Genomic DNA, 14,881 nt, shown 5'->3' on the forward strand with positions numbered 1-14,881 from the left:
AGCCTCTTTCCCCACCAGTAACCTCTATGAGTCCCCTCCTTTAGAGTCACCACCTCCATTCTCTACCATCTCCCATTTTCCCAAGCCCAGACCCCCACCTCACACCCCTCCAGTGGAGGAGAGTTAGAGTCCCTTCTGAATCCTGGGATCATTTTCAGCTAACCTTTAATGAGCACCTACTATGTGCTGGGCAGGAATCCCGTTAATTTTCCAGTGCTTCCTGAGTCCCCAACTCTCACTGTCTCCACTATTGTGATGCTATTCTGAGTGTGGCGGACTCACAGAGAGGGCCTTTGTACAAAGTGATGCAGATTCCTGGGCTGAGGACAAATTGCCACGTGTCCTGGTTTTCCTCCTTTAGTTTAAAATTGAGGACATGGAGCCTTTAGGGGAACCTTGTGCTGTAGAACAATATCACTGTTGTTCGTGATAAGAAAGAGTGAGGTGAGATGTTGTGGTGCCATTCATTCTCAAGCCTGTAGTGAGGGCTTAGAGTGAGACACAAGACTTCTGAAGATATGAAGGTGGCTGGGAGGATCCTCAGGGATCTCTGAGTCCTTCAATGTTTTGGTGTCAGCCTCCTCAATGTCAATGCATGTCTCCCACTCAAATGCCAAGTAAGAGCTTCATGTTTAATATTACACACACGCACGTGCACACACACACACACACACACACACACACACACACACCCAGCCAGACATACCAAACAAAATAAAATGAAGACTCACTGATCCACTTCATAGCTTCAATTGTATGAGTTCAGAAGGCTTAAACTCGCCCCAGAAGTCCTCTCCAGGATGTCAGAGAACTGTGAGGTTACAAAGCTTTATCCCTTAATGGTGGGCTCTACGTGGGGGACAACGCTGCAGCAAGATGGGTGCCATGCACCAAAGGGTGTGTTCTGACTCTAGGATGTCTATTTGACAAGGTGGAACAACAATGGCGGTGCAAAAAAGTCCAATGCAAACCAGCCCAGTCTTCACGCTAGACCTTCAACAAAGCCCCACCCATCCTCCTTCCAGGCTCCATCCTTGGATGGAGGGACCTGTCAGAGGCTGCGATCCAGGCCATGAGAGTCCACAGGGTGCCACAAAAATGCTGCCCTCACTCTTTCCCTTTGTGGTCCTGGCCTTTTTGAGAAGCACTAGGTCAATGACTCCCCACCCACAACTCTCATCCTCTGCATACTCTAGACCTTCATATCTACAGGCAGGAGTGTATCTTAGCTTTTTTGGATCCACACGCCAGGTAGTAGGGCTGGGGGCCTGTAGGATTGGAAACAAGCTTGCACAACGAACCCTCACTCTGCCATTTCCAGCACTGCTTTTTGTTTTCTAAGCCTCCTCCTTTTCAAGACCCATACAAGGTATAGAACGGGGAATAGGTGGTGGACGCCCTGACTCTTGACAGAAGTCCTCGCTGAGACTCCGTGGGGGCCGCCAGGGGGCGCAATTCTCTGTTCCACTTGCAGACATTGCTCAGGGCGTTGCCCTGGACCCTGACCAAGCTGCCTCTGCCTAGCACTTCTTGTGAAGGATCTCGCTGCAGAGATTCACGGTGATACTTCATCCTCGGGTGTCCCTGAAGGATTTCTCATTCTAGCCCCTGTAACTCCCAGGTGAGTGTCACCCGGGTTCCCTTTCTCTCTTACTACTTTCCTGGACACCTTGTGATTGTTCCGACCTCCAACGGCTCTGGAGCTCCTGGCACCTCCCCAAGCAGTCATATTACTTTCAGGGTTCACAGGAGTGAAGCAGCAGAATCGAGAGCTGGGGGATCTCTGCTTCATGACCCTTTGGAATTTAGAAGGAATGTGGTCACTGAGAAAGAAAATTTCCGGTTCCTTCCCAGTAAAAAAAAAAAAAAAAAAAAAAACCATGACCTTGTCCGATAGCAGGGTTTGGTGTCTGGTTAGCGTTTCAATGTCACCTTGGCTTTCTGAGAGTTTCCAGGGCTCCTTCCTTCCTCCTTGCCTTCTTCCTCCCCACTTTGGCAAGTTCTTGTGGGAGGGCGCTGGCAGTCACCCCAAGAATCTGCGACAGGCTGGTTTGTGCAGGACCAGCCTGTACCATGCTGCTGCCACCTCACAAATTGAGAGACAAATACGCTCAAGATGTTAGTCAAGTACCTGCAGGTAAAGGTTATACACAGAAGCTGAATCTGTGCCCTGTCTTTTCCGCTTGCTGGCATATGTCCGGGGCATTTGAGTCTGATTTCTGTGGGGAAAACTACCCTTCCCTGTCCCAGTGCCTCTTCTCTTTCCTACTTACCAGGCAGAACTGTGATAAGGGTAGACAGTGAGGGAGACACCCAGAGCTTGAAACTGGCTTCTTCTGTCCCTGCCCCACTCCCAGCTGTGTTCCACTCGCTGTTCCTTTTATGAAATGGTTTCCTCCACTTCACCCTGATGGCCCTCAGGAATAGCTATTCTGGGCTCCAGTCTCTAGTCCTTTCTTTAGTTTTCTGAGGGGGCAGCTCCCTCCAGCTCCCCATCATCACCCTGATACAAATTGAGCTGAGACCTTTCCAGTGACGGGGATTTACAGCCCTCCCTGATGGCGAAGGTAAGGACCCGTTCAAGTTGGTCCTTTTGCCTTTGGAGTTGTATCTCTGTCTGGATTCTCCATGTGTAGCCGCAGGGGAGAGCCTCAGCACAGGAGGGGCAGAGGACTATGTAACTGGGCACACAGGGTTGGGGACAGGGCATATTCATGGAGTGAGAGGGTCACAACTCTAAGTCCCACTTTGCCTAAGTCTTTCCATTCCATCCACCCAGCAAGTAGGCGAAGTTTCACTATTGTGTCCGCCCCATTCCCTTCTCCATTTTCTTTGCCTGAGGTCAGACATCCCCTGTTGTCTCTGGAACACTTTTCTGCCACTGAGAGTTACTGTATCAGCAGGGTGTTCCTACTCTTTTAACTTCTCCTTCTAATTCTAGAAAGAGACACAACTTACTTTACTAAGAAATGAATTCTGTGCTGAGCCATTTAGGGAAGTCCAGCCTCAGAGTCTAAGCCAGCTGCCAAGGTCACACAGTACTTGGAGCACAGATGGGTTTTGAACCCACGCGTGTCTTGATTCAAAGTGTATCCACTTTGTGAGAATCTCCAGGAGGTCAGGGAGGCCAGGGTCCGGAACTTGAGCAGGAAAAAGGTAAGAAGACAGCTCTGAACCATGAGATCATGGACACAGGGGCCTCCATATTGGGGAGAAAGGTGGCTAGAGGGAAACAGGGAGGAGTGGGAAAACCCGCAGAAAGTGGTTGGGAAAATTATCTTCAGGTCAAAAGAAATGCAATAGCATCTAATAGAAATGGTATAAGTATACCCAAGAGCATACAAGTTGGGAACAGAATCAATAAAAGCACAGTGAACAGGAAAAACCAGAGGACTCCATGCCAGAGAGTCTGGAGGTTGGTGTGGTAACTCCCACCCAGTGTGTTCTTAGCTTCTGCTGTCTGAACACTGACCACATTCTTGTTTCTCCTCTGCCTGCCTGCCTGTCCCCTGCAAAGCCATGTGGCTGTACTTGGCAGCCCTTGTGGGCCTGTACTACCTTCTGCACTGGTACCGGGAGAGGCAGGTGGTGAGCCACCTCCGAGACAAGTACGTCTTCATCACGGGCTGTGACTCGGGCTTCGGGAACCTGCTGGCCAAGCAGCTGGACCTGCGAGGCTTGAGGGTGCTGGCTGCGTGTCTGACGGAGAAGGGAGCTGAGCTGCTAAAGAACCAGACATCCGACAGGCTGGAGACGGTGATCCTGGACGTCACCAATACAGAGAGCATCGCTGTGGCCACCCAGTGGGTGAAGGAGCGTGTGGGGGACAGAGGTACCATGCAGGTTTCTCACTCTGTTTCTTCCCTGTCAGTGAAGGAGAGGCGCTTTGCCTGCTCTCTGGGGAAGAATCCCCATGTGTTTGCCAGGGCTTGAAGTCATGCTAGCTTTCTGCACCTCACCCAGCTTACCAGCCAAGCCTCTTCTCCTTCCACTGCCCTCCACCTCCTGACCTTGGATCTCTGCAGTTTCAGGGAGAGTTTGCCCTGACAAGGATTTGCCCTTGCAGAATTCCTATCTATGGCGTCCTCTCCTCTCTCAGCAGAGGTTCTGGAGTTCTAGATGCTGAGTGCCAGGGGGCAATCAGGACCCACAGTCTGGAGGAGGGTTAGAGAAGGGGGCACTGGCCTGAAGACTTACGTGGCTGTCTGGTGGCAGCGCTGGAGCCGGGCTCCTGTTCTCAGCACGTTAACATGTTCTTGCTGGTGTCCCATAATTGTCTGACCAGGGAGCTGATATCACCCATTTTCAGGTGAGGACACTGAACTTGCAGGACTTGCCAAAGGAAAGTCAGAGAACTAGTGCGGGGTGACTTCCTCTCTGTTTCTTTTACTGCAGTTGTGCCTGCCTTATGATGGGAAAAGAAAAAAAAAACACATCAATTGCCTTTATCTAAGAATGATGATCAATGTGAAAACATGGTCAATGTGAAAAATAGAGAAAAGCACAGGGATAGAGAAAACTCACCCGTAATCTTACTACCTAGAGATAAGTGCTGTTAACATTTATACAGATGGTATTATATTTTGGACATATTTGTATCCTATTCTTTCCATTAAAAGAAGGTGAGGAATTATACAACATAATGAGAATTTTTTCAAAGACGATAACTTTTTAAAAAATTTAATTTTTCAATTACAGTTTATATTCAATATTATATTAGTTTTAGGTATACAGCATAGTGATTAGATATTTATATAACTTATGAAGTGATTCCCCCGATAAGTCTAGTACCCCCCTGACACCATACATAATTATTACAATATTAATAACTATATTCCCTGTGATGTACTTTACATCCCCGTTACTATTTTGTAACTGTCAATTTGTACTTCTTAATCTCTTCACCTTTTTCACATAGCCCCCTAACCCTCCTCCTGCCTGCCAACCATCAGTTTATTCTGTGTGTCTATGAGTTTGTTTCTGTTTTGTTCATTTGTTTATTTTGTCTTTTAGATTCCACATATAAGTGAAATCATATGGTATTTGTCTTTCCCTGTCTGACTGTTTCACTTAGCATAATACTCTAGGTCCATCCATGTTGTTGCAAATGATTGGATTTCATTCTTTTTTATGGCTAAGTAATATTTTATTTTGTGTGTGTGTGTGTGTGTGTGTGTGTGTGTGTGTGTCACAGCTTCTTTATCCAATCGTCTAAGGACACTCAGGTTGCTACCATTTCTTAGCTATTGTGAATAATTCTGCAATGAATATAGGGATGCATATATCTTTTCCAATTAGTGTTTTGGATTTGTTCAGACAAATACCCAGAAGTGGAATTGCTGGGTTGTAAGGTAGTTCTATTTTTAATTCTTTGAGGAAACTCCATACTTTTTCCACAGTGACCACACCAATATACAATCAATCCCACCAACAGTGCACGAGGGTTCCCTTTTCTGCACATCATTGCCAACACTTGTTTGTTGATTTTCTTAAAATAGTTTTTTAATTTAATACAGGGAAGAGCTTGAACGCAGTCCCCCACTGATTGTTGGATTTTTTTTAATTTTTATTTTTTTTAAGGAAGGCGCAGCTCACTGTGGCCCATGGGGGGATCAAACCAGCAACATTGGCGTTATCAGTACCACGCTCTAACCAACTGAGCTAACTGGCCACCCCATGTTTGTTGATTTTTTTAATGGTAGCTATCCTGACAGGTGTGAGGTGATATTTTATTGTGGTTGTAATTTGCTTTCCTCTGATGATTAGTGATTTTGACCATTTTTTCATACGTTTATTGGACACCTGTATGTTCTCTTTGAAGAAATGTCTGTTCAGGTCCTCTGCCCAATTTTAAAAATTGGATTGTTTGTCTTTTTGGTGTTAAGTTGTGTGAGTTCATTATGTTTTGGATATTAACCCCTTATCAGATGTATCATTGATGAATATCTTCTCCCATTCAGTAGCTTGTCTTTTGTTTTGTTGATGGTTTCTTTTGCAGTACAAAAGCTTTTTAGTTTGATGTAATCCTATTTGTTTATTTTTTTCTCTTGTTTCCCTTAACTGAAGAGACATATCATATATATATATATATATATATATATATATATATATATATATATATTACTAAGAGCCATGTCAGAGAGTTTACTGCATATATATATATTTTTTTTTTTTTGGAGTTTTATGGTTTTGGGTCTTACATTTAAGTCTTTAACCACTTTTGACTTTTTCTTGTACATGGTATAAGAAAATGATCTAGTTTCATTGTTTTATGTGTCTGTCTAGTTTTCCCAACACCATTTAATGAAGACACCGTCTTTACGCTCATTGTATGTTCTTGCCTCCTTTGCATAGATTAATTGACTACATAACCGTAGGATTGTTTCTGTGCTCTCTATTCTGTTCCATTGATCTATGTGTCTTTTTAAATGTCAGTACCATGCTGTTTTGATTACTATAGCCTTGTTGTATAGTTTGATATTAGGTAGCATGATACCTACAACTTTGTTCTTCTTTTCAAATTTGCTTTGGCTCTTCAGGGTCTGTTGTGGTTCCATACAAATTGTAGGATAATTTGTTCTAGTTGTTTGAAAAATGCCATTGGTATTTTGATAGGGATTGCATTGTATCTCTAGATTGCTTTGGGCAGTATGGACATTTTGACTATGTTAATTCTTCCTATCCATGAGCATGGTATGTGCTTCCATTTATTTGTATCTTCTTCAGTGTCTTATAATTTTCTCAGTACAGGTCTTTTACCTCCTTGGTTAAATTTATTCCTAGGCATTTTATTTTTTGATGCAATTGTAAATAAGACTGTTTTGCTAATTACTCTTTCTAATAGTTCACCATTGGTGTATAAAAATGCCACCAATTTCTCAATATTAATTTGATATCCTGCTACTTTACAGAATTCATTTATCAGTTCTAATCATTTATTGGTGGACTCTTTAGGGTTCTGTATATAGAGTATCACGCTATCTGCAAATAATGGCAGTTTTACTTCTTCCTTTCCAATTTTGATGCCTTTTATTTCTTTTCCTTGTCTAATTGCTGTTGCTAGGACTTCCAATACTGTGTTGAATGGAAGGGTTGAAAGTGAACATCCTTGTCTTAATCCTGATCTGAAAGGAAACGAAAGTGTTAATTTTTAATGATTGAGAATATTCTCTCTTTATGAATAGCATTACTTCCTAAACAGTATCTAATGGTATGATATGAGATTGTTTCCTACATTTTATTCATCACAATCAACATAAATGCTGTCTTGGGAAACTTCCTTTTACTCAAATTTCTACTCTATAGCTATGTGCACTGATTGGGTTCTTAGAAGGAAACTACACATATATGGTGGGAGAATACGATTCCTATAAGGTCAGGGCATATCTGAGCGGGCCAGGGACTCAACTCTCGGGGTCAGTACTTCCAGAGTCCCCATTGGCAGCCCTTGCCCCGTGTCCTCATAATCCCTGCTCCTGCAGCCCTGGGCTCTGTAGTTGGTAATACTTTATGTCCTTGGGATTTTGTCTTTGTGTTTTGCAGAGAAGTTTCCATGAAGTTGGGTGTGGTGAGCCCAGGAAGGTGTGGGGGGAGAGTGGCTTCCTGTGCAGGTGGGAGGAGAGGGTGGCATTGTCAGGGGTTAGGGTGCAGTCTGTGCTCTAAGGTGGGGAGAGGCAGTTTTAGGTCCCCCGCAAAGCCTGTCCTTGAAATTCTCCGAGGTTCCTACAGGAACAACGCTCCATATTGCAGGCGGGTGTGTCAAGGCTAGTGCCCTGAGCTCAATTGCAGGCCTGTTATGCATGTTCCCCCACATCTGGAATTTAGGTCTCTTTTACCCAACCAAAGTGTCCCCAGATATGCACCATCGTTTGTCCTTTTGTGTTTTATTTATTGTGGTTTACTTCCTCTCGCTGTCTTCCTTCCTCATTCTCTCTCTTGTTATGCCTCTCTCTTTCCCTCACTGATAGTATTCACTAAGGAAGCAGTTCAGAAATCAGAAAATGATGGTGAATATTAAAATATCTTGCAAGCACAACATTAATGTGTGAAAATCCAAAGATAACTCTCCTTGATCCACATTGTGGACTCATTAGGTCTTAACATTGTTGCTGCCTCATTGAATCTGGATGGTTGCCTTCTGTCTTGCAGGCACGAGGCTGAGTCTCAAAGAATAAATCAGATGGAAGGCATCATTTTTTTTACCTAGAATTTACAGGGTCTGCACTCCCCCAAAGACATCAGACAGTATGTTATCTGTTCTACCCACTCCCCATCCACCTCCCCCATACTGTGCTCATTCAGTTGGAAGGTGAACAGGAATCATAGCTGTGTCCTCACTACAAGGTCACAGCACAGTATTGCTCTCTCCCCACATGTGCCCAGGACTCTGGGGCCTGGTGAACAACGCTGGCATCTCTGTGCCCACGGCACCCAATGAGTGGCTCACCAAACAGGACTTCATGAAGATACTCAATGTGAACCTGTTAGGGGTGATTGAGGTGACCCTGAGTCTGCTGCCCCTTGTGAGGAAGGCGAGGGGCCGTGTGGTCAACGTTGCCAGCGTCTTGGGTCGTGTGTCCTTGTATGGTGGGGGCTACTGCATCTCCAAGTACGGCGTCGAGGCCTTCTCGGACTCCCTCAGGTATGGACCGGAACAGAGACCCTCCCTCCATACAGCTGCCTCTGCGCTTCCAGGGGAGCCTTTTCCTGGGTGTTCATTTCATACAGCCTCAGAGGCTCTTCCTTCCACATCCTTCTCTCTTGTTTTGTGCCAGAAATTCACTGGGAAGCTCCTCTTTATCCATGGGTGCCTGGATGGGCCCCAGGTCAACAGAGTTTCATTCCACCTCGTGGCACTGGAGAAAAGCCCAGTTAGAATAAGTCTGAGGCAGAATTGTAACCGATCTTCTTTGGCTGCACAGCCCTACCATGTGTACGAGTGTAACTGCCATGATAATCAGGTTCGGGAGCTGTGTCGACAGTGTAACCCCAGGGAAGCATTTTATTCAGGGAGCTTTTTCATCGCAGCAGCAGCAGAGACTGCACTGGCTGTAGGGAGGATGGCTGTGAGGTGGAGGAGCTGAAACTGCGGGCGGAGAGATGCCCCTTAGAGGACAGATGGCTGGAGGTGGATCGGGTGGGAGCGTAGAGCGAAGGGACTGAAGACTATGGGAAAGATATAATTGTCACAGCCTGTTGATGCCCTGAGTGTGACAATCATACGAGATACGATTTGGGGATGCCCTGAAGCACGAGTGGCAAGATTTAGAGCTATGGGCACATGTACGTGAAATATTTGGGAAAACACTCAAACTCCATAGAGAGGCAATTCCCTCATCATAAGTTTTCACCCCCTGGCGTCTGCATTTCACATCTCCCGCGATATTTTCCCACCGCCATCGTATATTGGTGTTTTATTGTTTTTTCATGTGTTTTGCGTTTTGTTTTGCAAGTCCTCTGACGTCCTTGCCCTTCTGCCTGTGTGTCTTGCAGGAGAGAGATCTCCCATTTTGGCGTGAAGGTGGCTATCATCGAGCCCGGCTTCTTCAAGACTGCTGTGACCGATACTGAGATGATATCTAGAAGTTTCCAAGAGAAATGGGATCGGGCCAGCCCAGAAGTCAAGGAGGTCTATGGGGAGAAGTTCCTGGCATCCAGTGAGTGCTTTGTGGTCTTGGGGAAAGAAGACAACTATTTCCTGGAAACCTGGGTCCATCATTAGAATCTCTTACGTTCTCACGTCCATCCTCCAAGGCCCTGACCTGGAGGGGACCTTTACATCCATCCACATGGTTGCGTGGTCAACTGGTAACCTAAGGAAGGATCCAGTCTTGTTAGACCTGGCACCACTGTCTCATCTGAACCCCTCATTATGTTGAGGAGGGGATTACAGCCAGAGAGATAAGACACCCGAGGACTCCAGGCAAGCTGGCGTTAGAGCATCTGGTTGTCAGGTCTTAGATTCCCAGTGTTTGTACAGACCTCCAGTTTAAGGTTCTGATAGTCTCAGGAATGGAGCCAAAGGCAGTTAGTGTGCAACTGTTGCTCCTGGGTAGAAGTTGGGGCACTCTCTAAGGAATTTGGGTGCATTTAAGTTAGGGGAGTCAGGAATTCTGTTAATTCACTCTCTAAGTTGATCTTACTGTGGGAGTGGCTGGAGGTGGGACTATATCCATATTCTTTCTCGTTCTGGACAGGCATGAAAATAATTGGATCGATGAAGAAACAGTGTACGCAGAATCTGTCCTTGGTGACGGACTGCATGGAACATGCCCTGACCGCCTGCCACCCTCGCACCCGATACTCAGCTGGCTGGGACGCCAAGTTCCTCTATCTTCCCATGAGCTACATGCCCACCTTTCTGGTGGACGCTATGATTTCCTGGAGTTCCCCACGGCCCGCCAAGGCCCTGTGACCCAAGACTGGGGTTCATGGTTGGGCAGAGCTGGGTATGTGAGGGAAGGGATGCATCAGCAGGAGCGAAGTACAGTGGAGTTTTTTCACTATATTTTCAGTAACGCTTGTTAAGTAAAATTAAGTAATTGAATCAAAGAATATGCATTTCTTTAAGGCTTAAGAAGGTTTTTGAGCAGGGGATGGACTGATATTGCAGGGCTTTGTTTTCTTTCCCATATATCCAGGGTCAAACTCTGTCTGCCCACCCCAACACCCCACGCCCCCACGCCGTCTCCAGCTCACCGAATACCCTATGCCTTCTGACTGAGGTCTGTGGGTCTGAAACACAATCTTTGTTGCATCTTTTCTCCCCGTCTTTTTCAAAGAGTTTCCCTGAAAGGTGATTAGCCTGGGGACCTAGGGTGATGGGGTGAGGGTGGCCTTTTGGGAGGGTGAAAGGAATCAGTGACACTTCCTGGGGCCAAGTGTGCAGTCTACATTAGGAGGCCTTCTTGCCTCCTCCCAAAGTCTGCCCTGGGTATTCAATGCTGGGTGAACTTTGGAATTTCTCAGCACACAGGGAGAACTTGGCTTCCTTAGCAGATATTGCCTTGGAAGTGAAGCAGGTTGTTTCAAAGCTGTCCCCTGATGTCTAATGCAAGTCCTTTCTCTAATTACCCCAATCTTGGGATTTCAAGTGTGTCTCTCCCAACCAGGCTGTGGAAAATAATTATTCATGGTTTTCCTTTTTCTTATTTCTTTTTTTTTCCTCTTCTTTAGTTTTCCCTGAATTTCTTCTGTCTGTTACCTATTTCTCTCTACCTGTCTTTGTCTCTCTCCTATAAGATATTGCTGAACACTACTCTATTGTCTCAAACTCTGTGCATGCATTTAACAAAGATGGTTTTTTTGCCTGTTGGGTTCCAGGCACCGAGAAACAGAAAAATGAGAAGGCTCATCCCTGCCATCCAGTAGCTCAAAGTGTTTGCAAACCCTGACACTCCGTAGCCACCACGTCCCTATTTCCTCTTCTCTACTCTTTTTCCTTATACCATGAAGCACATTGTTGACTCAATAAATAAATAAACTTAACTGGAATGTGCATTGGAACCACAGCTGTGTCCTCATTGTATGGTCACAGCACAGTAAGATTCTCTCCCCATTGTGTGCCCAGGACTCTGAGGCCTGGTGAACAACGCTGGCATCTCTGTGCCCACGGCACCCAATGAGTGGCTGACCAAACAAAATTTCATGAAGATACTCGATGTGAACCTGTTAGGGGTGATTGAGGTGACCCTGAGTCTGTTGCCCCTATGAGGAAGGCAAAGGGCCACATTGTCAACATCTCCAGTGTCTTGGGTCATGTGTCCATATACGGTGGGGCTACTGCATCTCCAAGTACGGCGTCGAGGCCTTCTCGGACTCCCTCAGGTATTGGACTGGGACAGAGCCCCTCCCTCCGTACTCTTACTTCTGTGCTTCCAGGGGAGCTTTTTTCAGGGCATCCATTTCATGCAACCTCAGAGGCTCTTCCTCCCAGATTCCTCTCTCTTGCTTTGTGCCAGGTAGTCACTGGGAAGTTCCTTTTTATCTTTTGCGTGTCCAGATGGTCCCTAGGCCTGTAGAGTTTGATTCAACCTATCCAAGTCCTGGAGGAAGGCCCACAGTCAGAAAGTGTCTGTGGAAGAATTGGAATCTGGATAACTTGGCTGCAGAGCCATGTCCTTAATTCCTATGATATTCAGCTACATGGAGCCCTTGAACAGACAGTATAGCATTTTGCCTAAATTCTATAGATACTTATGTGAGTGCACAATTATTATGTTTGAGGATAACAAGATTTTATCCTTAAACTAAAACCTCTGGCAGTTGAGAAAGGGACAAGAGACACAGAAATTATGTGCCCATCTCTTGTAATGGTTGTGATCATGGTAGCCATGGTAGCCATGGTAGCCAATGGAATGAGGGGAATGTTCTGAGCTGAGAATTTAAGAACTGAACTTGACAACATGGCAAAGTAAGACAGGAAAGCTTCCTGGATATGGAAATGTCAGTCCAGGCCCAGGATGAGTAATGATTGATTGCTTATGCTGTGGGTTCCTCCAGGAATAAACGTCTAGGCCTGGTCTGGCAGGAGGGATGCTGGAAAGTGGACAAGTTGGACTCATGGGGGGATGTGGGCCCTGGATAGGCCGTGGACCTTCATGTGTTGGCAGCAGATCTCCTTGGAACAGATTAAATCAGGGCAGCTAACTTGTCAAATCAGCCTCTAGAGAACCCACTGTCTGGAGGGTGGAGGATGGCTCTGAATACGGGGGAGCTGAAACCACAGGCAGAGAGATGCTCCTCAGAGAACGGATAGCCAGGGAGTTGACTAGAGCAGGAGAGGGGAGGGAGGTGACTGAGGAGTACGGAGGAGGTAAAGAGGGCAAATTCTGGAGATTGACAGGATTTGAAGGAAAGTAGGAGGAGACAGCATTTAAATGGTGCTTTGCAGTGGAATAGATAGGATTTAGAGCTAATAAGCTCATGATTATAAAATATATGGAAAAGTATTTCAACTCTATCCAAAGACTATGCCATCTTCATAAATTTTCTCCCCTTGACTGCTGCCCTTCATAATTCCCCAAGCTTTTAAGCTTATCGTACTCCAGTCTTCTTTGGGATTGTATTATTTTTGTTTGTTTCCCAAGTCCTCTGAAGTCCTTACCCCTTTGCCTGTCTGCTGTGCAGGAGAGAGCTCTCCTACTCTGGGGGGAAGGTGGCTATCATCAAGTCTTGTTATTTCAAGACCAACATGAGCACCCTGAGATGTTTTCTCAGGGCTTCCAGGAGAGATGGGATCCGGCTAGCCCAGAGGTCAAGGAGACCTATGGGGAGAAGTTTCTGGCATCCAGTGAGTGTGCTGTGGACTATGGGGAGAGAATCTAACTATTTTATGGAAGCCTGGGTCCATCATCAGAGCCTCCTACAATCTCAGGTCTATTCTCCTGGCTGACTTATTCACACAGTGGGGACATTTATCTCCATCCTTATGGTTCTGTGTGGCCAATTTGTAACCTAAACAAAGGGTTTAGCAGGGTCGGCCAGGGGGCTCAATTGGTTAGAGCACAAGCTCTGAACAACAGGGTTGCCAGTTCGATTCCCACATGGGCCAGTGAGCTGTGCCCTCTACAACTAGATTGAAGAAAACAAGCTGCCACTGAGCTTCTGGAGGGGTGGCCGGATGGCTCAGTTGGCTAGAGCACGAGCTCTCAACAACAAGGTTGCCGGTTCAATTCCGGCAAGGGATGGTGGGCTGCGCCCCCTGCAATAAAAATTGAAAACGACGACTGGACTTGGAGCTGAGCTGCGCCCTCCACAACTAGATTGAAGGACAACGACTTGGAGCTGATGGGCCCTGGAGAAACACGCTATTCCCCAATATTCCCCCAATAAAATTTAAAAAAAAAAAAAAAAGAAAGAAAAGAAAGGTTTAGGTTTGTTAGACCTGGGGACCTGAAGCCCTCATTATGTTGAAGAGGAAACTGAAGCCAGAGAGAGAATTCAGTGAAATTTTCTTCCCAAATTAGAGCCGTGAATTGGAGAGGAGTGACGGGGAAGTATATAAAGATCTTTTCTCATTTTGAACAGACATCAAAATAACAAAAATTTTTTGAAAAAATGCAAGTTGAGTCTACTCTTGTGACGAACTGCATGGAACGCACCTGATACTCACCTGGCTAGGAGGCCAAGCTCATCTACCTCCCTATGAGCTATGTGCCCACCTTCCTGGTGGATGCTGTGGGCTACTGGAGCTCCCCAAGGGCTGCCAAGGCCCTGTGACCCAAGACTGGGGTGTTCTGTGGGTCTAGTTAGGGTTCTATGTGAGGGTTGATGTTTCATAAGAAGGAAAATAGGGTGGAGGGAGTGAGCTCTTCAGTTTCTAGTGTCATGTAGTTTATCCTCCTCCTCACTTCTGCCCCAGGATTCTCCTGGGGCCTGGGAATATTAGGAGGAAAGAACCAGTGTGATAATGTGAAACAGGGACCCAATGCCATATATATGTGCTCTGCTCCTTGAGCAGCCTCTCAAGGCTCTGAGCCTCATGGCCCCGAATCCTCATTTAAGGGAGGGTGTCAACACTGGGTGGGGTCTCAACCCCTCTCCTTTGCCTCTGTCTACCTCTTCAGAGTGTGCCTTGGCTCTAGCCAGTCTCTTCCTATCACAGAATGGCAATAGCTGGAGGAGGTGAAGGCCTCTCTCCACTGAAGATACCTGTGAACAGAGGTGGAGGTGTAGAGGGCAACCACCAAGCTGACCCATCAGCCTCAGGTGTCAACTCCACAGGGAGGCCTGTCTTCTGAGAGTGGGTGGCATTCTCAGCCCTAGGAAAATTACCTTCTGTGTAGTTCTGCAGCCTCCAAACATACTCCATGGCTTGCATGTTGTGATATTGGAATAAGAGCCCAGGGGAACACTGCCTTAGCCAGCAATCAGTAGAGAA

The 14,881-nt window shown here is 46.2% G+C and overlaps 1 protein-coding gene across 3 annotated transcripts; it reads left to right on the plus strand.

Annotated features, from left to right (window-relative positions):
* The first annotated feature begins 1,463 nt into the window (after positions 1–1,463).
* Positions 1,464–11,497, plus strand: LOC141570083 (retinol dehydrogenase 16-like). Of its 3 annotated transcripts, none has more exons than XM_074325550.1 (5): positions 1,464–1,621; positions 3,518–3,832; positions 8,383–8,641; positions 9,493–9,656; positions 10,197–11,497. In XM_074325550.1, exons 2-5 carry the CDS (start codon positions 3,520–3,522, stop codon positions 10,412–10,414), a joined length of 954 nt encoding a protein of 317 aa, XP_074181651.1. In that variant the 5' UTR covers positions 1,464–1,621; positions 3,518–3,519; the 3' UTR covers positions 10,415–11,497. The 3 variants fall into 3 exon arrangements, with proteins under 3 accessions (XP_074181651.1, XP_074181653.1, XP_074181652.1); XM_074325552.1 differs by lacking the exon at positions 1,464–1,621 and adding an exon at positions 1,982–2,137; XM_074325551.1 differs by lacking the exon at positions 1,464–1,621 and adding an exon at positions 2,660–3,156.
* The last annotated feature ends 3,384 nt before the right edge of the window (positions 11,498–14,881 follow it).

The sequence above is a fragment of the Rhinolophus sinicus genome, linkage group LG02, assembly GCF_036562045.2.
Source record: "Rhinolophus sinicus isolate RSC01 linkage group LG02, ASM3656204v1, whole genome shotgun sequence".
Taxonomy (NCBI): Eukaryota; Metazoa; Chordata; class Mammalia; order Chiroptera; family Rhinolophidae; genus Rhinolophus; species Rhinolophus sinicus.

What these genes read in the sequence shown, in the direction of transcription:
- LOC141570083 (XM_074325552.1), top strand. Translation starts at nt 2,074, where the DNA reads ATGCTGCTGCCACCTCACAAATTGAGAGACAAATACGCTCAAGATGTT. An exon ending in GCCTTCTCGGACTCCCTCAG is followed by an intron (nt 8,642 to 9,492) that starts GTATGGACCGGA and finishes TGTGTCTTGCAG; the next exon opens with GAGAGAGATCTCCCATTTTG. An exon ending in GGAGAAGTTCCTGGCATCCA is followed by an intron (nt 9,657 to 10,196) that starts GTGAGTGCTTTG and finishes CGTTCTGGACAG; the next exon opens with GCATGAAAATAATTGGATCG.